General features: G+C 72.5%; 3 protein-coding genes across 3 annotated transcripts; 1 reads left to right on the plus strand and 2 right to left on the minus strand.

Annotated features, from left to right (window-relative positions):
* Window positions 1-2,683: 2,683 nt before the first annotated feature.
* On the minus strand, window positions 2,684-3,832 carry AURANDRAFT_26360 (hypothetical protein; the record flags this gene model as incomplete). The annotated part of the gene is made up of 1 exon (XM_009038795.1): window positions 2,684-3,832. A coding segment is annotated over one exon (1,149 nt), but the record flags the coding sequence as incomplete, so codon positions are not given.
* Window positions 3,833-17,256: 13,424 nt separating this feature from the next.
* AURANDRAFT_5759 (hypothetical protein) lies at window positions 17,257-17,973 on the minus strand (the record flags this gene model as incomplete). The annotated part of the gene is made up of 1 exon (XM_009038615.1): window positions 17,257-17,973. A coding segment is annotated over one exon (717 nt), but the record flags the coding sequence as incomplete, so codon positions are not given.
* A 494-nt stretch (window positions 17,974-18,467) lies between these two features.
* Window positions 18,468-19,806, plus strand: AURANDRAFT_59020 (actin A; the record flags this gene model as incomplete). The annotated part of the gene is made up of 2 exons (XM_009038744.1): window positions 18,468-19,315; window positions 19,512-19,806. 2 exons carry the CDS (start codon window positions 18,468-18,470, stop codon window positions 19,804-19,806), a joined length of 1,143 nt encoding a protein of 380 aa, XP_009036992.1.
* Between the last annotated feature and the right edge of the window lie 2,473 nt (window positions 19,807-22,279).

Genomic DNA, 22,279 nt, shown 5'->3' on the forward strand with positions numbered 1-22,279 from the left:
GGACGCGCTGTCGACGGCCGTCGAGGCCGGGGACCTGAAGACCATCGAGGGCGTCGAGCGGTTCCGCGCCGCCGCGGATTTGGACGTCGGCGACTTCGCGGTGCGCGCCAGGGACCTCGCCGTGCGCGCGGGCGAGGGCGAGGCGGGGCGCGTCGTCTTCCTCGACGACAAGGGCGCGCTGCGGCGCGACGGCGACCTCGTCTTCGAGGCGCCCGCGGGCGGCAAGCGGGGCAAGCTGAGCGTCGGCCGCCTCGAGGTCGCGGGCGCCGTCGACGGCCCCCTGGACCTCGGCGGCCACGCGATCCGCGACGCGCGCCTCGAGGGCGGCGCCGCCGTCGGGCTGAGCGTCGTCGCGGCGCGCGCCTTCACGCTCGACGCGGCGCCCGGCGCGGCGACGCGGCCGCCGGAGGGCTTCGAGCGCTTTGCGTTCTTCGGACCCGGCGGCGGCCTCGGCGCGCGGCCGGACGTCTACGTCTACAACGGCACCTTGTACGCGCCGGCGCTCGGCGGCGCGGGCGGCGCGGCCCTCGAGGTGCGGGGCGACGTCGCCTTCGGGGGCCACGAGCTCCGGGGCGCGGCGATCGTCGGCGGGTCGCTCGAGGGCATCGCGCGCGTCTCCGTCGAGGACGTCCAGGTGCTGCCGAAGAACGGCTCGGCCCTCGCGCCGGCGGGGACGCTGGCGCTCCTCGACGCCAACGGCACGCTCGCGCCCGCGGAGGCCGGGGGGTTGGTCGCGCGGTGCGGCGACTTCGCCGCGGAGACCGCGGCCGTCGGCGCCCTGGCGGCGGACCTCGACGCCTCGGGCCACGTCATCCGCGGCGCCATGCTCGAGGGCGGCGGCGCCGCGGGCCTGGAGTTCGTCGCCGCCGACGTCGCGCTGATTTCGACGCTGGACCCGGCGGACGCGTCGCGGCGGCCGCTCGTCCTCGCGGGCGCGGGCGGCAGCCTCGAGGGCGAGCCGTCGCTCCACCTCGACGCGGAGCACTCCCTCGACGTGCCCCGCAAGCTCGTCGTGCGCGGCGACGTCGACGCCAAGGGCGACGGCTTCTTCGGCGGGTCCGTCGTCGTCTCGGGGACGGTCATGGGCTCGGGCGCGTACATCGACTCGTCGGACGCGCGCTTCAAGACGAACCTCACGGCCATCGACCCGGAATTGGCCCTCGCGGGGCTCGCCCAGGTCCCGGCCTACACCTACGCCTACAAGAACGGCGACTTCCCGTCGCGCAACTTCCCCAAAGGTCGAGACGTCGGCTTCCTCGCGCAGGATTTGGAGCCCATCTTCCCCGAGCTCGTCGCCGAGGACGCCGAGGGCTACAAGGCCGTCGCCTACGGCCGCGCCGCGCCGCTCCTCGCCGCGGCCGTGGGCGCGCTCAAGGAGCGCAACGACGGCCTCGAGGCGCGCGTCGCGGCGCTCGAGGCCCAGGTCCGCGCCCTCGTCGCCGCCCTCGAAGCGTAGAGAGCCGCGTAAAAAGTTACGCCCCCGAAGCATCGCCGAATCGGGCTCCTAGGCGCGCTTGTTGCGGTGGAGCTGGCGCAGGTGCGTCCGGTTCTGCGTCATGTTCGCGCGCCGCGTCTTCTGGGCCTGGAAGAAGGCGAGGGCGTCGGGGTCCTGGGACACGATGCGCTCCATCTCCATCTTGTCGAACTGCTCCTGGTCGTCGAGCTTGTCGTCGTCGCCGTCGCCGCCGTCGTCGTCGAAGCCCGTCTCGCGCTGCACGTCCGCGAACCACTTGTGGAAGTCGTCGAGCAGCTGGGCCTTCGTCGCCTCGACGGCGAGCTTGGCGGTCTCGTGGTCCGCCTTGGCCTTGATCCAGTCGCCGTGGGCGTCGCGGTACGCGCGCTTCGCGTCGCGCTCCGCCTTCATGAGGAAGAACTCCTCCTCGTCGACGACGTCGTCGTCGTCCTCGCCCTGGCCCGCGGCGCGGGCCCGCGCGCGGCGCGCGGCGCGCTTGTCGCGGAGCTGGAGCGCCGCGGCGTCGATGGCCAGCTTCGCGTCGTTCGTCTCCACCGCGGCCCGTTTCGCCGCGCCGCGCGCGGCGCCGCGCGACTGCTTCGCGGCGGCGAGCTGCGCGTTGCACGCGGCGCCCGCGCCGCGCTTGTAGTGCTCGAAGGCGCGGCCCTTGTCCGACGCGTCGACGCCGAAGGACTCGGGGCTCAGGCCGCCGCCGAGAGCGTCGAACGCGCCGCCGCGCGAGTAGTCGGCGACGGACGCGGAGTCGGGGCTCCGATGGTCCGCGGCCTCCGCGGCGGGCGCCTTGGGCGCCATGTCCGTCGTCGGCGGCCGCGCGCCGTCCGCCGCGCGGCCGATGGAGATGCCCCGGCCCGCCTCGGCGTCGCCGACGAAGCCCGCCTCCTCCATGGCCGCCTGCGTCGCGCCGAGGTCGCCCGCGTCGCCGCCGGCCGTCGGCGGCGCCGCGCCCGTGCCGCCGAAGAGGTTGCCGTGGGACATGGACGCCGACGCCGCCGTCGCCGCGCGCTGGGCCCGGTCCTCGGCGTCCCGCAACAACTGCTTGAACTGGGCGCACATCTCCTTCATCTGGCGCACGCTTTCGAATTCCAGGATCGCGTCGTCCTTGCCGTCCTCGGCCGTCGCGTAGCGCCGCACGGCCGCGGCGATGATGCGCTGCTCCTCGGGCGTGTAGGGGTCGTACTTGACGCCCGAGCGGTCGGCCAACGCGTCGTGCATGAGGAGCTCCTGGCGCAATTCGCGGATCGTGAGCTCCTGCCTTTTGGCCAATTTCGCGGGGTCCGCCTGCTCGACGGCGTGCGCGGAGTTCTGCACGCGCATCATGCGGCTCGCGAGACGTAGCGTCGACACCGTCTCCTCCAAGTGGGCCGCCTCGCCCCACATGCAGGCGAACAGGAGCGTCGCGCAGTTGCCTCCCAACGCGTCCTTCAGCACGGACGTCAGCTTCGTCTGCCGGTACGCGACGTGGCCCCCGCCCCGGCGCCCGAGGGCGACGACGCACTGCTCCAGGTACGTCAGGGACTGGTTGATGTACATGGACTCCTTCTTCAACGTCGCGTCGATGGGCACGGACGCGCCGTCGCTCGACTCCATCGTCTTCTTGAGCCGCTCGGACCCGGCGAGGTCCACGAGATTCAGCTTCGACGTGACGACGCGCTCGGACACGCCGGACCGCGACTGCTGCTGGATGACGATCGTGAAGATGGAGTGGGAGCGGTTCGACGTGCGGTTGAGCTTGTGCTGCGCCGTCGTCCGCGCGAGCTGGCCCGAGTAGAGCAAATTCAGCGCCTCGGCCTCGGACGACACCTCGACCTCCGTCAGGCCCCGGACAAAAACACCCCGCCCGCCCCGCTCCTCGGCGATGGTGTACTCCGCCCGCGCGTCCTCGTCGCTCAGCGCCTTCAAGAGGTCGAAGATGCGCTCGTTGTAGATCTCCATGTACGTGCACGAGATGCGATACGCCGTCTCGATGCGCGCGCCGACCTCCGCGAAGACGTGGGCGATGCAGCGCGGCGCGATGCCCCGGTGCATGTAGTTGTTCATGTCCCCGAGCATGGTGAAGGTCTTGCCGCTGCCCGTCTGGCCGTAGGTCATGATCGTGCCGTTGATGCCGTCGACGACGTCCTGCACGACGTCGCGCGCCAAAGTCTCGTAGACCGTGTCCTGGGACGCGTTGTGGAGCACGTGGTGGAACTGGAACTTGAAGTTCGTCTGGGCGTTGTTCAGCGTCGACGCCGCCTCCTCCGCCGTCTGCTTCTTGTTGATGACGATGGAGTTCTTGTCGCCGTCGATGACGATCTGCTCCGCGGCGAAGGTCGCCGTCGGCCGCGTCCGCACGCAGACCTTGATGGTCTTGTTCGGCATGGCACCGGCGGACCGCGGCGCACGCGGGGCGGCGCACAGGCGACCCGGGTGCGACCGTGCGGCGGTGGGGGGCCGGCCCACGAGCAAGCAGCGCTGATCGTAATAACAGCTCGCCTGGATATCTTCACCGTGAGGCGGTACTTTGCGAGATTGAACATTAGTGGCAAAGCTTATGCGAGGCCTGCTTGCCTGCGTCCCCTGCGCCGCGTCCCTCGTCATGGCCGCCAACGTCGCGCGCACCGCCGGCGCGCCGCCCATCGCCCTCGCGTCCGACGAGGGCCAGAAGCTCCTCGCCGAGTGCGGCTCCACCCTCGCCTACGACGCGGTCTGGCCCCACTGGAAAAAGCAGGTGGGCAAGACGTGCTGCGCGCCCTGCACGCTGGCCATGGTCTGCAACGCCCTCGGCGTCGACAAGCGCTGGGGGCGCGACATCGAGCGCTGGGAGACCGTCGAGCCGTCGGGTCCCCACCGGCCCGACGGGCCCTGGGACGAGGACGACGTTCTAGCCCGGTCGACGGACCCGGCGGCCGCGCGCGAGAGCGGCTGCACGCTCCAGGAGTGCGCGGACCTCGCGGGCCGGACGCGGCTCCACTGCCTCGGCGCGAGCCCCGTGAACGCGGAAACGGCCGCGTGCGTGCTCGAGGAGTCGCTCTACGCGTCGTTGTCCGGCGCGGACGAGGTCGTCGTCGCCAACTACGACATGACCGTCGCGGGCCAGGCGCCCTTCGGCGGCCACTTCAGCCCCGTCGTCGCGCACCACGCGGCGAGCGACCGCGTCCTGCGGCCGTGACGAATTTCGAGAGTTTTTGACCGGGAAAACGATGAAAAATCGTTACCGACGTGCTTGGTAGGCGAGCGACCGCTACCTCGTCCTGGACTGCTGGCCGGAGACGGAGCCGTCGTGGTTGCACGGACCGGACTTCGCGAAGGCCATCGCGGCCGTCGACGCGGTCTCCGGCCGGAGCCGCGGCATCCTGACGCTGTCGAAGTTCCCCGACCACTAAAAACTTCTAACGGACACCCGGGAGCACGGTCGTCGTCACCGTGAGCACGGCGCCCGAGTCGAGGTGGTGGTCACGCGGTGCACCGTCTGCCCAGTCCGAGGCCTCGCCCGCCTTGCTCGCGAGGGGCAGCGTCGCCACGGTGCCCAACGCCACGGGCGGCTCGTCGAGGCCGAGGAACGCGGCGTGGCAGCAGTCGTCGCAGCCGCCGGCCGTCGACGTGGCCCGGTAGAGCGCGAAGCGGAGGCTCGCGGTCTCGACTCGCGGCACGACGAAGCGCACGGTGCCGTCCGCCTCGCCCCAGGCGCCCGTCTTCGCCTCGACGTTCGCCTCGACGGCCAGCGTCCGGTCCTCGGAGGCGACGTTTTCGCCGTCCGCGAGGCCCACGACGACGTGGAGCTGCACCGTCTCGAGCTCGAGGACCGTCGGGCGGCCGAGGTCCGCGCCGGAGACGCAGCAGACGTGGACGACGACGTGCGCCGAGAACTGCCACGGCGGCGGCGATCGCGGCCGCGAGGTTTCGGCGAGCTTCACGGCGAGCGCGTCCTCGGCCTCCTGCGCGCGCACCTCCGCGGCGGCGGCGTCCTCGACGGCCTGGGCCTCCAAGGCCGCGCGCTCGCTGGCCTCGTCGGCCTCGGCGTCGGCCATCGCGTCGCGCTTCACCTCGTCGGCGTCGTCGCTCTTCACCTCGTCGGGGATCTTGGCCTCCATGGCCGCCATCGGTTCGGCTACCTCGTCGGGGATCTTGGCCTCATTGGCGGCCATGGCCCGCTCGATGTCATGGAGATGCTCGATGGGCTGCCTCGTCGAGGGGTGGTTTGCGTCACACAGTCAACGTTGGCGCGGAAGAACTCCGCCGCCACCACTGCGGCGCGACGGCAAATTCAGGAGCCGCGCGTGTCTCAACGACCTTAAAAGCCAAGCCCGCCGCACGCCGCCCCACCACAGCCCGACACACGACGACCGCGTCTCGAACAAACGACAAAGGATGAAGCTCTACGCCCTCGTCCCCGCCGCCACCTACGCCCTGTCCACGGCGGCCCCGCCGACCATCAAGATCCGCTTCGTCAACACGAAGGAGGGCGCCGACGTCACGACGGAGGTGCGGGAGAACACGAACCTGCTCAACGCCGCCGACGACGCGGGCGTGAAGATCCCGCGCGCGTGCAGAAACGGTCTGTGCGGCGCGTGCCAGTGCACGCTGATCACGGAGGACGGCGACGAGCGCTACATGCGCGCGTGCAGCACGTCCGTCAAGGCCATCGACGCCGGCGCCGCGGGCGAGTTCGTCGTCGACGTGTCGAAGAAGCGCCGCGGCGCGCCCGGCGTCGACGACGACGACGACGACGACGACGACGTCATGGCCGCGAGCATGGCGCGCTTCAGCGACGACTGGGAGAACGCCTACGTGCCCGACTACCACACGCAGAACAACGCCGCGCCGAGCTGGCGGCGCGAGTACGACGACGAGCCCGCGGGCGGCGACTGGACCGAGTACTCGGCTCTCGCGGGCTCGGGCTACGGCGGCTCGTCCTACGGCGGCGACCTCGGCGCCGGCGGCGACGACGGCTGGCGCGAGCTCGCCATGCTCGGCGGCGCGGGCGACGCCGCGGCCGCGACTCCCGAGCCCTGGGCCGCCTACGCGTCCGCCGCGGCCGGCGACGACGGCGCGTTCCTCGACGACGCCTACGGCGCGCCCGCGCCGGCGGAGGACGCGCCGCCGCGGCGCGTCGTCGACGACGACGACGCCGACGACATGTCCGGCGGCCTCGCGCCCTGGGACGTGATCCAGTAACATGGTTTCCGTTGGACGATGTCAATGGTGCATCCAACGCTCTCGAGCTTCCGGGCTGCACGATGGGTGGGCCCGACGAGGCAGCCCGGTCCACCTCGACGGAGTCGAGCCCGTCGCGCTTCGGCTGGCTCAAGCGCCGGTCGCGGTCGACGCCTCCGAGCGCTCCGTCCCGCGCGGCGCAGGACGCCTGGCCCGAGCCGGCGCCGCAGACCCTCGACGACGACGACGACGACGACGACGAGCCGCGGTCCTCGGACGGGTCCCGGCCCTCGCTGGAGCGGCCCTCGGAGGACCGCGCCTCGGCCGCGGCGCGCGACGCACCGGCGCCGCCGGATCCGCCGCCGGAGCCGCGGTCGGCGAGCGACGAGCGCAAGTCGAGCGACGAGCCGAGGCCGCGCGCGCGGAAGCGCGACCTGCTCATGAGCATGGTGAAGAAGACGACGACGAAGTCGACGGGGCTCCTGGAGAAGTTCCTCTTCGACGGCGGCGACGCGCCCGCGGCCGCGGCGGAGGACGAACCCGAGGACGACGAGCCGGCCGCCGAGCCCGAGCCCGAGCCGGAGCCGGGGTCCCGCGATTTGGGGTCGTCCCCGCCGGAGCCGGGGTCCTACGCGCACGGTGCTCTCTACGCGGGCGGGCTCCTAGGGAAGCTGTCGCCGAGCAAGGGCCTGTCGTTCCTCGGCGCGCGGCCGACGTCGTTCCGCGACGACGACGGCGGCCGCGGCGGCCGGCGGCCGCGGGGCCGGTTCCGCGCGGAGGACTTCCTGCGCGCGCGGGGGTTCCTGCGCATCGCGCGGGCCGGCGACGGCCTGCTCGTGGCGCTCTGCGGCGACGAGCCCGCGGGCTGCGGCGTCCGGACGCGCGGCGAGCTGCGCGTCGCGTGGTACCCTGTGTGGAAATCAAATCTTCAACCCGACTTCAATGTGCGCGTAATCGAACGATTTGGACCAGACTCTTTCGCTGTGCTTCGAGAACTCGACGAGAGCAATCGATTCATCCAAAAATCAGCCGAATCGACTTCGATTTGACCGAGCTAGAGAATTCTCAAGTTTGGTCAGGACCACCCAAACCAGTGGTTGGTTTCCACACAGGTGGTACCGGGCCGTCGAGGACGGCGAGCCCGGCGCCATCGACGGCGCCGACGAGGCCTGGTACGCGCCGGCGCCCGAGGACGTGGGCTGCAAGGTCTACGCGCGCGTCGCGCCGCTCGACGACGACCTGCTCTGCCGCTGGGCGGAGCACGGGCCCGTCGCGCCGGCGGAGTCCGTGCGCCAGGAGACGGAGGCGGCGGTGGCGCGGGGCCGCTACGAGGTCGTCGGCGACGGCGACGCGGAGCTCCAGGTGCTCCTCGCCGACGGCGAGCCCGGGTCCTGCAGCGTCGGGTCCGCGGTGACCGCGGCGCTCGACGAGGCGGGCGAGAGCCTGGTCTTCGAGAGCGCGCGCTCCGACGTCGCGCGGGGGTTGCGGTTGGACGGCTGCCTCGACGGCGACGTCTTGATCGGCTGCGACCCGGACGGCGACTTCGAGCCCGCGTCCGCGGACGGGCGCTACGAGTGCGTCTTCCAGCTCCGACCCGCGGCCGCGGTCCACGTCCTCAAGCTCTGGGGCGACGCGGGCGGCGACCTCTGGTACGTCGCCGGCCTCCTGGAGCGCTGCGAGGCGCTCGAGGACGACGACGTGCCGCTCAAACTCCGGCTGACGCTGTCGTCGAAGCGGCAGCGCGACGTCCTCGCGCTGAGCTTCCGCGCGTTCCGGCGGAAAAAGCGCGCGCCGCTCCTGCGGCGCGTGCGCGCGGAGATGGCCGAGCTCTACGGCGAGCACAACCCGAAGAAGCTCGGCGACATCGACGCGCTCCTGCGGAAGTACGCGCACCGGGAACTGGAGCTCCTGGCGGCGATCCGCTTCAAGTACCGCTACCTCAGCGACGAGCAGCCGTCGTCCGAGTGCCGGCCGTCGTTCACGGGCGACGTCTCCGACGAGCTCCGGCCGCGGCGCGTCCACGCCCACGGCGGCGCGCTCCACGGCGACAGCGACGACGACGACGACGACGACGACGGCCCGGACGCGGCGCCGTCGCCGCCCGCGTCGCCCCGGCGGACGCCCGAGGAGGCCTGCGGCGACGACGGCGACGCGCTGGGGTTCCTGCCCTGGGCGTCGCAGCGCGCGCGGGGCTGGACCGCCGAGGACGACGCGCCGGGGCGCCTGTCCGTCGTCGCGGAGCTCGACGATCTGCGGGACCTGCGCGACGTCGCCGTCGAGAGCCGCGACGCGGCCCTGGCGGAGAACGCGCGGCTCCGGGAGCGCGTCGCGGCCCTCGAGCGGCGCGCGGCGGCGGCGGAGGCGACGCGGGACGTCGCGGCGGCCGCGCGAGACGCGGCGGCGGCGGCGGCCGCGCGGACGGCCGCGGCGGCGGCCGCCGCCGCCGCGGAGCGCGCGGCGGACGCGGCGGCGGACGAGGCGAAGCGGCGGGAGGACACGGCGGGCCTCGCGGCGGCCCTCGCAGCCTTTGGCGCGCTCGCCGCGGACCGCGACGCCGTCGGTCGGCGCCTGGACGCCGCGCGCGCCGCGGCGCTCCACGAGGCGCGGCGCCGCGAGTCGACGGCGCGCGAGCTGAAGCGGGCCGTCCGCGAGGACCGCGCGCGCGAGCGGGCCAAGCTCCAGCTCCGCGAGCGGCTCGACGTCGCCGTCGCCGAGGCCGACGCGTTCAAGGCCGCGCTCGAGCACCACGTGTCCGCGCCGCGGCGCACGGTGCTGAGCGACATCGCCGAGGACGGCGCGGCGTCGCCGCCCGCGGGCGGGCGGTCCTGGTTCGGCGGCGGCCGGCCGCGGAAGGGGCGGTCCTCCGCGTCCATGCCGCCGACGTCGTCCCCGGCGGCGGCGCGCCGCAAGGAGGCGCCGCGGGCGCGCGACATCTAACGGCGCGTTTACGTACGGCGCGCGCCCTACTTCGTGTCCTGCTCGCCGCAGCAGAAGAAGCAGAGTTCGCAGAGGGGCTCGCGGCGCCGCGCGGCGGGCAGGCGGCCGGGCGCGTACTGCGGCAGCGGCTGGAGGGAGGGGTGGTGCAGCAGCGGCGGCAGGTCGTCGTCGTCGGCGGCGCAGAGCAGCGCGTCGCACGTCATCGCGGCCTCGGCGCGGCACCGCGAGCAGACGCTGTTGCAGCAAATGTGCAGGCTCTCGTCCTCGTAGGCGATGTCGCGCTGGCACAGCGAGCAGACGCAGAGCAGCGGCCGCGGCTTTAGGATGACCACGCGCTCGAAGAGGTCCACCGCCGGCTCCGGCTCCTCGTCCGACGACGAGAAGAGCGCGCGCGCGGCCGGCTCGGAGCTCTGCATCATCGTCGACGACGAAAAGTGTCCTCTTCCGTCGAAGGGCTGCCTACAATAGTACTCTTGTGCGCATCAATAGGGGGAAGCATCTACCTTGCTGTCGTCGAAGTCCCGGTCACGATGGCTTGGCTTGGATTGCTGCTCCTCGCGAGCGCTGAGGTCGCATCAGCGCGACGTGCACCATCGACGCAGTCCTCGAGGATCATGGCCGCATGTCTTGGACTGCTCCTCGCGTGCGCTGAGGTCGCAGCGCTCTTGCTGCCGCCGCAACAGCACCAGCCGCGACGCTCGCTCCGCCGCTCCTTCGCGCCGCAGGAGGCGTTCAAGGACATCGTCATCCCCGGCGTCGGCGGCGAGGAGGAGGATCCACGAGTATGGGTGCCGCAGACCGAGTGCCTCGATTTCCGGCCGCTGTGCTTGTGCACGAGCAACGGCTACTACGTGAACCTGCTCCGGTTCAAGGGCGGCGGCGTCCTCGGCACGCACAAGCACCCGTCGCCCGTGCACGCGTACACGATCAAGGGCGACTGGGGCTACCTCGAGCACGACTGGAAGGCCCACGCCGGCACGTACGTCTTCGAGCCGCCCGGCGAGACGCACACGTTGGTCGTCGACGAGGACTGCGACGAGATGGTCGCGCTGTTCCACGTCACGGGCGCGCTCATCTACGTGGACCCGGCGACGGGCGCGACGACGGGCTACGACGACGTGTTCACGAAGCTCGCGAAGGCGAAGGCGTGGTACGCGGAGTGCGGCCTCGGCGCGGACTACGCCGACCAGTTCATTCGATAGCGTAAACTGTAGATCGAGTCTGGAAAGGTTACGACGACGGCGCCGCCCGCTCTACCGCCAGCACTTGACGACGCCGTCCCGCGACGACGAGAGCATGAGCTTGAGGGGCAGGTCGATGGACTTGAGGTCCAGCACGGCGTCCTTGTGCGCCGAGGGCGGCGCGACGGGCCCGCGCTGCATGAGGTGCGGCGCGTCGGCCGGGTCCAGCGCGTCGGGCGGCGGCGCGCGGTGGTCCGTGCAGACGAAGAAGGCGGAGCCGTTGCCCGCCGCCGGCGCGTCGTAGGTGGGCCGCGGCATGCCCGGGTGGGGCCCGCTCACGGTGTAGCAGGACCGCGGGCTCGTGAAGTCCCAGTAGCGGATGTGCGTGTCCGTGCCGCCGGTGATCAAATACGAATTGCCGTGGTTGCTGATGCGGCCCATGATCGCGCGCATGGAGTGGTCCCCCTCGCGGCCCAGGGGCCGCGGGAGCATGGACGCGTCGACGCGAAAGAGCCGCGCCTTGGGGTGCGCGGGCACGTCGATTGGCTGCAACGTCGGCAGCTTCCACCGCTTCTCGAGCGCCTCCCGGTCCAGGGTTTGCGGGTCCCCTTCCAGGGGCGGCATGGCGCGGAAGCACTGCTTGCAGGCGCCGCCCGCGTGCAAGTCCCAGACCGCGACCTCGTTGCCGCCCGCGGCGACGAACGCCAGCGGGCTCGGCGGCGCGTCGGGCGGCGACCCGGGCAGCCGCGCGCACGTCGCTAATCTATGAATCTTGCTCTTGGCGCTGTGGCGCCAGACCGCGTTGAGCACCGCGTACCGCAGGTCCCAGAGGCACACGAACCCGGTGGCGGTGCCCGCGGCGCACCACGCCTTGTCCGTGCCGAGCGCCGTCGCCGTCAGCAGCCCGAGCTCCGGCGGCACGACGAGGCGGAACGCCTCGCGCTTCGCCCGCAAATCCACGGCGTGCAACCGACCTTTCGCCGTGCCGTAGACGACGACGCAGCCGACGTCGTCGTTGAAGTGGTTCACGGTCACCGCCGCGCCCTCGGAGCCGTCGCCCAACCGCCGCACGAGGCTCGCGTCCGCGCCTAGCACGCTTCGCGTCGACTTCTGGGCGCCGCCGACGACGCCCGGCACCATGACGTTGCCCTCCTCGAGGCGCCCGCCCGTGATGGGATGTACCGCTTCGGGCTGCCGCACCGTCCGCTGCGCGAGGTCGACGCGCCAGACGTGGACCTCGCCGTCGGCCGCCGCCGTCGCCACGGACCGCGCGTTGTCCACGGCGCAGCAGTCCATCAGCGCCGGCGCGTCCTTGTCGCCGGCGCCGTGGCCCGCGTAGGTCGCCGCGGACGCGTGGCAGACCTCCTTGTCCAAGCCCCGCGTCGTCCAGACCTTGGCCGTGCCGTCGTCGGACGCGGACACGAAGAAGGACTGGTCCTGGGCGACGGCGAGGCGCTGGACGGCGCCCGCGTGCTCCCCGAAGGTCGCGATGAGCACGCCGGCCTTGGGCCGCCACTCCGCGCGCCGGTTCGGGTCGTCGAGGCGCAAAGGCGTCGCGTACCACGAGAAGGGCCGGTCGTCGCCGGGCTGGCGCAGGCACCCGAGCTCCGGCGGCAGCGGCGGCACGTCCAGCGCCTCGGCGCGGCGCGCCAGCGGCGTCAGCGCGTTCGGGTCCCGCCGGGGCCGCGGCCGCGGCGGCGGCGGCGCGTCGTCGTCCGCGCGCGGCGGCGGCGCGGCGCCGCTCGCCGGGCCCGGCGGCCCCGCGGCCGCGAGGAGGTCGTCGGCGTCCAAGGAGCCGACGTCGCGCGCGTCGGGCCGCCGCGAGTCGAGCACGCCGTAGCGGCGGCGGATCGCCGCGTCGTCGCCCGCCGGGTCGTCGGCGCCGCCGACGCTCACGGACGTCATGAGCGCGACGAACTTCATGTCCGGCACGAGGAGCGCCTGGGCCTGGGCGGCGCTGAGCTTCGGCGGCGGCACGCGGCCGCCGACGCGCGGGCCGCCCCGCGCCGCGTCGCGGTCGCCGGCCGGCGGCGCGGGCCGCTCGTCGACCTTGCCCTCGCGCTGCCACGTCGCGAGTCGGTTCTTCGCGTGGCGGCTCGCGACGGCGAGGTAGCCCCGCGCGAGCTCCAGCGCCGCGGCGTCGTCGGGCGCGAGGGACGCGCCCGGCGGGCCGTCGCCGTGGAGCGCCTCGCGGTAGAGCGCGGGCGACAGCGGCGGCCGGAGGCACGCGACGATGGCCCTTCCCAAAACGTCCTTGGCGCCGCCGTGGTAGGGCGCCGCGGGCCCCAGCGGCGTCGCCAGAAAGGGCGCCAGCACGGGCTCGAAGAGCTGCGCGTCCGCGTCCTGGGCCGTCGGCATCGCGAGCGCCGCGGCCGCGAAGAGCGACGCCGCCTCCAGCCGCACGGCCGGCGACGGGTGCAACAGGAGCGGCGCCGCGGACACCTTGGAGGCCCCGCCGCCCGTCATCTCCACCAACGCCGCGCGGCTCAACAAGCCGAGCTCCACGAGCGACGCGAGCGACGCGAGCGCGCGCGCGATGACGAGCGGCTCCGTGTCGACCAGCGCCTGCCCGATGCACGGCAGGATGAGCCCCTCCGCCGCGTCGGGCCCCAGGAACGCCCCCACGGCCGCGACGTGGGCGCAGAACGCGTCCCGCAGCCCCCAGTCGCTGTCGTTGAGGAACGTGATGAGGTGCGGCATGAGCACGTCGCGGGTCTGCTCGCGGCCTGGGCAGGACAAGAGAGATTCAACGTCGCTTCAACGTGAGTGTTCCGCGCGCGCGCGTCCCGGAAAAAGCATCCACGCTTCGAGACCGTTCCAAGAGATGATCGCTCGTCCAAAAATCAGCCAAAACGAGTGGAAACGGCCGAGATATGAGCCTTTGAAGTTTGGAATTTCGCTCGCTTGTCCTGCCCTGCTCGCGGCCGAAGAAGACGCAGAGCCGCGGCAGGTCGCTGATGAGCACGTGCTTCGCTAGCGACGACGCCTCGCTCAGCAGCACGACGACCCAGCGCCGCACGCGCTGGCGCAGCTCGTCGAGGTCCCGCCCGTAGGCGTCCCCGGAGGGCGCCGCGTCGTCGTCGTCGTCGCCGCCGCCGGTCGCCGCCGCGCGGCGCCGCTCCGCGGCGATATCCAGAAAACGCTTCGCCGACGTCGCGAAGGACCCCGCGCACTCGGCGAAGGCGACGACGACGCACGCCTCCGGGTCGCCCACGAGGTTGGACACGAGCGGGAAGACGTACTTGGGAAAGAGCGCCGCGTCCGACGCGCCGAAGGACCGCACGGACGCGACGAGGGCCGCCAACGCGCGGCAGCAGGCCGCGCGCACGAGCGCCGAGCCGTCGTCGACGAGCGCGGCGACGTGGGGCACGAGCCGCTGGAGCCGCGCCTCGTCGTCCAAAGACGCGCCGAATCGTAGGAGCAAGGCGACGGCCGCGAGCTTCGTCCGGGGGAAGCGCGCGTGGCGCGCCGACGCGCAGACGAGCTGGGCCAGGAGGATGAGGGAGCCGCCGCCGGGCTTCGGCGCCGGCGCCTCCGGCGCGGGCGCGGGCCGCGCGCGCGCGGCGGGCCGCGCCGGAAGTTCGGGCAGCGCCGCGAGCGCGCCGGGGCCCCGCTCCAGCGCTAGGAGCAGCCGCTCCGTGCGCGCGCAGAGCTCCTCCGTCGACACGTCGGCGAGGCCGTCGCAGTCGTCGCCGTCGTCGGGGAACGCGAAGGCCTCCAGCGGCAGGTCGAAGATCGCGTCGCCGTTCGTCTCCAGCGCTTTCGCGAAGCGGCTCTCGAGCGTCGCCGCGTCGAGCGTCGGCTTCGGGAAGGGCGGCCGCGCCGGCGCCTCGTCCGCGCTTCTGTCGTCGTCGTCGCTCGCGGACTCGGCGCCGCGCGCGTCGTCGTCGTCGTCGTCGTCGCTCTCCGAGAAGCCGCCGCCGCCGACGTCGCGCGCGGCCGCGTCGCCGCGCGGCGCCACCGCGAAGGTCCGCAGGAAGCGCGCGCCCGCGGCGTCGTCGACGCCCGCCATCTTCCGGACGGCCCGGCCGTAGCGCCGGCAGACGAGCGCGACGCGGTCGTCCGGCCCGTGCGCCTTCAGCAGCAGCTCCTTGAAGAACGAATACACGAAGCCCGTGAATTCCACCGGTAAAGCGCCCGCGGCGACGAGCGCGTCCAGATGCTCGCGCGCGGCGCCGCGCTTCGCCGGGTCGCGGTCGAGCATGCGCGCGACCGCGCGCCGCAGCGCCGGCGGCTCGAGCGCCGCGACCGCCGGCAGGTCCTCGACGACGACGCCGTCGCCGTGGCTCATCGCGAGCAGCGTCGGCAGGTCCAGGGTCGGCGCGCCGTTGTGGAAGATCTCCGCGATGACGCAGCCCGCCGAGAAGACGTCCATGGCCGGCGTGAGCGCGCCGCGGCGGCTCGAGTCGCGGCCGCGGTCCTCGTGCGTCGACGGAAAGAAGCGCTCCGGCGCGACGTAGCAGCGGCTCGCGGTCTTCCGCGAGCCGCCGGCGAAGTAGTACTCGAACTCCGGGCCGTCGTCCGGGAGGTACGTCGGCTTGTAGCTCGCCAGGTCCGTCAGCGTCGCCCAGGTCCAGCTCGTGACCATGACGTTTTCACTTTTCACGTCGCCGTGGCAGACGCCGCGCGCGTGGCACTGGTCCAGCGCGACCAGGAGCTGGTAGACGACCCAGCGCTTCTCGACGTCGCTGAGGAAGGGCCGCGACCCGAGGCGCTCGAGCAGGTTCGCGAAGAAGTGCTGCCGCACGAGGTACGCGGCCCCCGTCACGCCGCGCGCGCCGGGCCGCCGGCCGAGCGCGGCGTCGTAGGGCAGCACGTTCGGGCACTCGCGCCGCGGGAGCGCCGCGCGGAGGCGCCGCAGGTCCGCCTTCCAGGGCTCGAGGTCCTCGTCGACGTCCTGCTTCACGTAGACCTTGACGCAGAGCCCCGCGCCCTCGTCCTTGCAGTGGTACGTCTTGAGGAAGCGGCCGTTGCCGATGCGCGCGACGACCATGACGGACCGCATGTCCTCGATGAGGTGCCGCTCGGGCTTCTCGATGTAGATCTGCTGCGCCGGGGCCGCGGCCTGCCGCGGCACGGCGTTGCCCATGTTCGGCGCGCGGCGGGTGGCTTCGTCCGATGCTTTCAGGCGGCGAAGAAGTCCGCGGCGCTCGCGGAGAGGCGTGCGCCGAGCCGGTGCGGAGCGGCGCTCGGCGCGGCGCGGCAAAAGGCGAACGCGCACCGACGGCGCGACGCTCCTCAGGTCCTTGTGGAGACGCTCCTCTCGCAAGTCCTTGCGGCAAAACGTTGAGGTTTTCCGACACTCGGCAACCATCAAGTTTGAAACGCGCATCTGAGCAGCCCCTGGACGCCGGCATTCCTGCGCCTCGCGCGGCTCTACCAACACGCCGCGGCGGTGGCGACACCGCGTCGACGTCCAACTCGAAGCCCCGGTGCGCCGCGCGGTGGCGACACCATCATGCCAGCCTTTCACCAGCTGCCGGCGTCGCCGAGCCGCTTCTCGCCGCGGCCCACGCACCACCGGCCGGGCAGCGGGTCGACGAAGCCGTCGCGGACGTCCATGAACGTGCGCGTGAGCCGCAAGGACTCGCGGGAGTACTTAAGGCTGCACCAGCTCGAGCCCTACTTCGAGGACGCGGCGCGCCAGGCCCTCGTGCAGGGCGACCGGCCCGCGGAGCGGCTGCGGGCCTACTTCCGGCGCGTGCTCGCGATGCGCCAGGTCGTCGGCCGCGAGTACGCGTACGTGTCGGCGACGGCGTGGAACCGGCGGAGCTTCATCGCCATCTTCCGCGAGGCCGTGGCGCATCTGCTGGACGACGTCATCACCGTCGGCGACTTCCACCAGCTGCTCCAGCTGTGCTGCCCGGATTTTCCCCGGACGACGCTCGACGCGATCGTCCACGTGCTCCCGCGGGCCCTCATCAACGACGGCCTCGTGAGCTGCGCGACGCTGACGACGGCCTTCGAGGTCCACTGGTTCCACGCCAAGTTCCTGAGCGCCCTGGACCCCTTCTTCCGGAGGGTCGTCGTCATCGACAAGACGACGGGCGCGGCCGTGCCGTCCGCGCCGCCGCCGCGCGACGGCGCCGACGGCGCCCCGGCGCCCGCGCCGTCGTCGTCGACGGCGCTGCCCGTGGCCGACCTCGCCGCGGCCGTGACGTACCTCGGCGCGTCGAAGGCGAGCCACCAAGCGCACCCGGCCGCGATCCACTGGCCCGTCGTGGAGCGCGCGCTCGCGGCCGCGGGCTTCGAGACGGCCGTGTCCTTCCGGCGCCTCTGCCAGTGCCTCATCCAGTCCGAGAGCCTCGCCGCGCGGCTCCACGGCCGCGCGGCGCCGCCGTCGTCGAACGCGGACCGCGTCGCCGCGCTCCTCGAGGGCCGCGCCGTGCGCCGGGACAAGGGCGACGACGGCGGCGACAACGCCGGCGAGGGCGACGCCGCGCCGGCGCCCAAGGCCAAGGACGCGCCCAAGGGCCGCAAGACCGCGCGGAAGAAGGCCGCGGCGCCCGCGCCGCCCGGCGACGACCCCTAATCCATGTGGCTTAGGAGCGCGGACCCCTGGGCCGTGCCCCGCAGCTTGCGGAACGCCTTGAGGCAGATCTGGCGCACGGACTCCTTGCCGATGCCGAGCGCGGCCGCACACTCGCGCGTGCTCCGCTGCGTGCCGTCGTCGAGGCCGTAGCGCAGCCGCACGACGCGCAGCTCGCGGTCGTCTAAAACGGCGGCGAGCGCGTTTGTCAGGTCCGCCTTGAGGTCGCCGACGGCGCAATCCTCGTCCGCGAGGCAGGCCACAAAGTTCGACTCCGAGTCGCCGCCCGCGGACGCGTCGTACGACACCACGCGGCTCCCGTGGAGCGCGCTCGCCGCGGCCTCGACGGCCGCCGTCGACGCGCCTAGATCGCGCGCGACCTCCTCGGCCGTCGCGTCGCGGCCCAGGTCGTTCTGGAGCGCCGAGGAAGACCGCGCGGCACGGAGCCCGAGGTCCGCGACGCGGCTCGGCACCTTGATCATGGCGTCGCCGCGCTTGAGCCAGGCGGAGATCGACGCCTTGATCCAGGCCGTCGCGTAGGTGCCGAAGCGGATGCCCCGCTCCGGCTCGTACTTCTCGACCGCGCGGATCAGCCCGAGCGTGCCCTCCTGCACCAAATCGTCCAGGGCCTCGACGCCGGCGCCCGTGCGCAATCGTTGGTAGCCCCGGGCGATGGACACGACGAGGCCGCCGTTGGCCCGCACCAGAGCGTGCTTCGCCGCCACGGACTCGCGGCGGACTCTGCCTAAATCCTGGGGCGAGCAGTCCGCGCCGAGCGCGGCCTTGGCCCACTCGTCGGCCGTCGGCGTGCGGCCGAGCTGCTGGAACAGCGCGTAGCGCTTCGCCTGCAGGGCCTGCTCGCGCTGGGCGATGCCCGCGAGGTGGCCCTCCTCCTCGAGCGTCAAGCGCCGCGGCTGGGCGTCGAGGCCCGCCAGGGCGGGCATGGCCGACGAAATCGGGACGCGCGTGAAGCTCGAGCTGCTCGACGACACGGAGGCGTGCGGCCGGGCTAGGGCCGCGGCGGAGGATAGGCAGAGGGCCGCGTAGACCGCCGTCGATCTTCCACGCATCGTTCGCCTCTCTAGCTTGATGCTGACTGACGCGGCGTCAGAAATAGATCGCGCAGTTAACTTGCCGTTCAAATAAGCCGCGTCGAATCGACTCTCTCAAATCGAGGACCACCAGCAGGCATCGAAGCGCGCCAAAAACAAACATGTCCGCCGATGATGAGGATGTCCAGGCGCTCGTGGTCGACAACGGCTCGGGCATGTGCAAGGCCGGCTTCGCCGGCGACGACGCCCCGCGCGCCGTCTTCCCGTCCATCGTCGGCCGCCCCAAGCACCCCGGGATCATGGTCGGCATGGACCAGAAGGACGCCTACGTCGGCGACGAGGCCCAGTCCAAGCGTGGCGTCCTCACGCTCAAGTACCCCATCGAGCACGGCATCGTGACCAACTGGGACGACATGGAGAAGATCTGGCACCACACGTTCTACAACGAGCTCCGCGTCGCCCCCGAGGAGCACCCCGTGCTCCTCACGGAGGCGCCGCTCAACCCCAAGGCGAACCGCGAGCGCATGACCCAGATCATGTTCGAGACGTTCAACGTCCCGGCCATGTACGTCAACATCCAGGCCGTGCTCTCGCTCTACGCGTCCGGCCGCACGACGGGCTGCGTCCTCGACTCCGGCGACGGCGTCTCCCACACCGTCCCCATCTACGAGGGCTACGCGCTCCCCCACGCGATCGTGCGCCTCGACCTCGCCGGCCGCGACCTCACGGACTACATGATGAAGATCCTCACGGAGCGCGGCTACTCGTTCACGACGACGGCCGAGCGCGAGATCGTCCGCGACATCAAGGAGAAGCTCACCTACATCGCTCTCGACTTCGACCAGGAGATGAAGACGGCCGCCGAGTCGTCGGCCCTCGAGAAGTCCTACGAGCTGCCCGACGGCAACGTCATCGTCATCGGCAACGAGCGCTTCCGCTGCCCCGAGGTGCTCTTCCAGCCCTCGTTCATCGGCAAGGAGGCGTCCGGCATCCACGACTGCACGTTCCAGTCACAGGGCAGCACAAGAGAGCGAGATTCCCAACTTCAAAGGCTCCGATCTCGGCCGTTTTCCACTCGTTTTGGCTGATTTTTGGACGAGCGATCATCTCTCGGAACGGTCTCGAAGCGTGGGTGCTGTTTCCGAAACGCGCGCGCGCGGAACACTCACGTTGAAGCGACGTTGAATCACCCTTTTCCTGCCCAGGTTCCAGACCATCATGAAGTGCGACGTCGACATCCGCAAGGACCTCTACTGCAACATCGTCCTCTCCGGCGGCACGACCATGTTCCCGGGCGTCGGCGAACGCATGACCAAGGAGCTCACGGCCCTCGCGCCGTCGACCATGAAGATCAAGGTCGTCGCCCCCCCGGAGCGCAAGTACTCCGTCTGGATCGGCGGCTCCATCCTCTCGTCCCTCTCGACGTTCCAGTCCATGTGGATCTCCAAGGCCGAGTACGACGAGTCCGGCCCGGCCATCGTCCACCGCAAGTGCTTCTAGAGCGCGACATCGGCGCGCACGAGTGCAGTCTTCGGTGATTCCTCGGCGCAGCCCCCCCCCAAGCACATCCAGCCTCGATCCAGCTTCAATTCGGCCTCGTTCCCGTCGATTCCGTCGCTTCCGTCGCTTCCGTCGCTTCCGCCGATTCCGCCTCGATTTCGTAAATTCGGCCTCGACCTCCCCACTCACATAAGTGCAGCTTAACAGATGACGCAGGCCGTCGACTTGGGTTTCACGGCGAACATCTCCGCCGCGGCGCGCCGGTCCTCGTCGTCGTCGGTGTGTTCCACCTTCCCTCGACGGGACTGCTCGAGGCCGCGTTTCGCCAGGTCCTTGAACTTGGCGTTCTTGCCCGTCTCCTTTTCCCCGAGGTGCCCCTTGGACATGTTGAAGGGCACGTAGGCGAGCTGGAGCGAGTGGCCCTGGTCCTCCGCGTAGAATTTGAAGATGTTCGCGCGCGCGTCCTCCCGGTAGACCATCTCGAGGGCCACGTCCTTGTCCGGCGGCCTCTGGGAGCGCCAGGGGATGCCCGGCAGCGCCGGGTCCTCGTACTGGCCGTGGAGCAAGATGCCCGTGAAGATGCCCTTGCCGACCCAGCCCTCCGTCGGCGGGGACCCGTCGACGTTCCAGTGGCCCACGCCCGCCTCGAAGAAGTCGGCGTCGGCGAACTTGACGGTGAAGGGCATGCCCCGGTTCGACTGGAGGTGGACGGGGATGGCCGGGTGGCGCGTCTGGCGGAACCGGAGCACCCAGCACCGCTTCCTACCGTCGTAGCGCATGAACGAGTGCTGGCAGACGTCCCAGACGCAGGAGTCGTGGGTGATCAGCCGCTTCACGTTGTCCTTCCAGGAGTCCACGCTGGGGTTGATGCGCATCTTGCGCTTGCGCAGCGCGACGAAGTCGTGCTCCGCGACCGCGCGGTCCTCGCGCTTGTAGTCGAGATTGTAAAAGCTCTTGGGCCAGAACTTGCCCACGCCGTAGAGGCGCACGGCGGGGATCTCGCGGTCCGGGAGCGGCCGACTCGGCGGCCGCGTGATGCGCTCCGGCTCCAGCGACCGGTTCTTGCCCGAGGGGCTGGCGAAGCCGCCCATGAAAGCGTCGGCGGCGCGGACGTCGCCGCCGTGGGGGCGAAACGCGAGCCTCGGGTGTCACGGATGGATCACCGTCGATCCGCGCGCGGACCGCGGGACCAACGCATGCCGGCGCGCGAGGTTTCGGGCTGGCGGGCGCGACCGCTGCGGTCCATGGGCCTCGTCTGGGCAGCGCGGCTCCTCGAGAGAGGCATTCCAAGCCGGATTCATAAAAGTGCATAGCAAACTTCACCGTCTCTCCGATTCGTGGGAGGCTGCCCACACAAAGTCGCCTACCTCGCAGCCACCGACATGAGCTTCCGGGACTTTGCGAAGCGGCGCCAGAACGAGGCCGCCGTGCGGGCCAAGGACCCTCGGGCGGCGGACGCGACGACGGACCTCGTCGACGGCGGCACCTACGCCGCCGACGGCTTCGGCCGCGAGACCTCGCCCCCCGCCGGACGAGGCCCTCGGCGTCAACCCGCCGGTGAGAGCCCCGGCGTGGCCCTCGGCCCCGGAGCCCGCGCCGCCGTCGCCCGTGGCGATGCCCGCGCCCGCGGCGATGCCCGCGGTGAAGCCCGCGCCCGCGGCGATGCCCGCGGCGACGCCCGCGCCCGCGGCGATGCCCGCGGCGAAGCCCGCGCCGCCGCCCGCGCCCGCGCCGCCGCCCGTCGCGGCGCCCGCGCCCGCGCCGCCGCCGGCCCGGGCGCCCGCGCCCGAGGCGCCCGAGCCCGCGCCGGAGCCGCCCGCGCCGGCGTCGCCGGCGCCCCGCGACTCGGAGCCGGAGGTGACGACGACGGACCGCGGCGTCGCCTACCGCGTGCTGCCGACGCGCAAGGGCAAGGGCGGCGGCTTCGCGTCGTTTCTCAAGGAGCGCAAGGCCACGCCGCAGAAGGAGCCGCCGGTTCCGCCGGCCCCGGAGCCCGCGCCGGCCCCGGCCGCGCCGGCCCCGGTCGTCCGGGCGGCGCCGCCGCCGCCCGCGCCCGCGCCGCCCGCGCCCGCGCCGCCGCCCGCGGCGACGGCGACGCCGCTCCCGGCGCCGCCGCGGCCGGCGTCGCCGTCGCCGTCGGGGAGCGCGCTCGAGATCCTCGACCTCCGCGAGGCGCTTCGCGCCGCGGTCGCGCGCGCCGACGCCGTCGAGGCGCGGCGCGACGACGCCGCCGCCGGCGCCGAGGCGCTCGCGGCCGCCGTCGCGCGCGCCGAGGCCGCGGAGTCGCGGACCGAGAAGCTCGAGGCGCGGCTCGCGCAGGCGCGCGCGGCCGCGGACGCCGAGGCCGCGGCGCGCGCCAAGCTCGAGGGCGAGGCCGCGGCGCTCAAGCGCGAGGCCGCGGCGCTGGCGGAGGAGCGGGACACGCTCAAGGCCGCGGCGACGCGCGAGCGGTCCGAGTTCGAGGCCTTCATGG

The sequence above is a fragment of the Aureococcus anophagefferens genome (assembly GCF_000186865.1).
Source record: "Aureococcus anophagefferens unplaced genomic scaffold AURANscaffold_9, whole genome shotgun sequence".
Classification (NCBI taxonomy): Eukaryota; class Pelagophyceae; order Pelagomonadales; family Pelagomonadaceae; genus Aureococcus; species Aureococcus anophagefferens.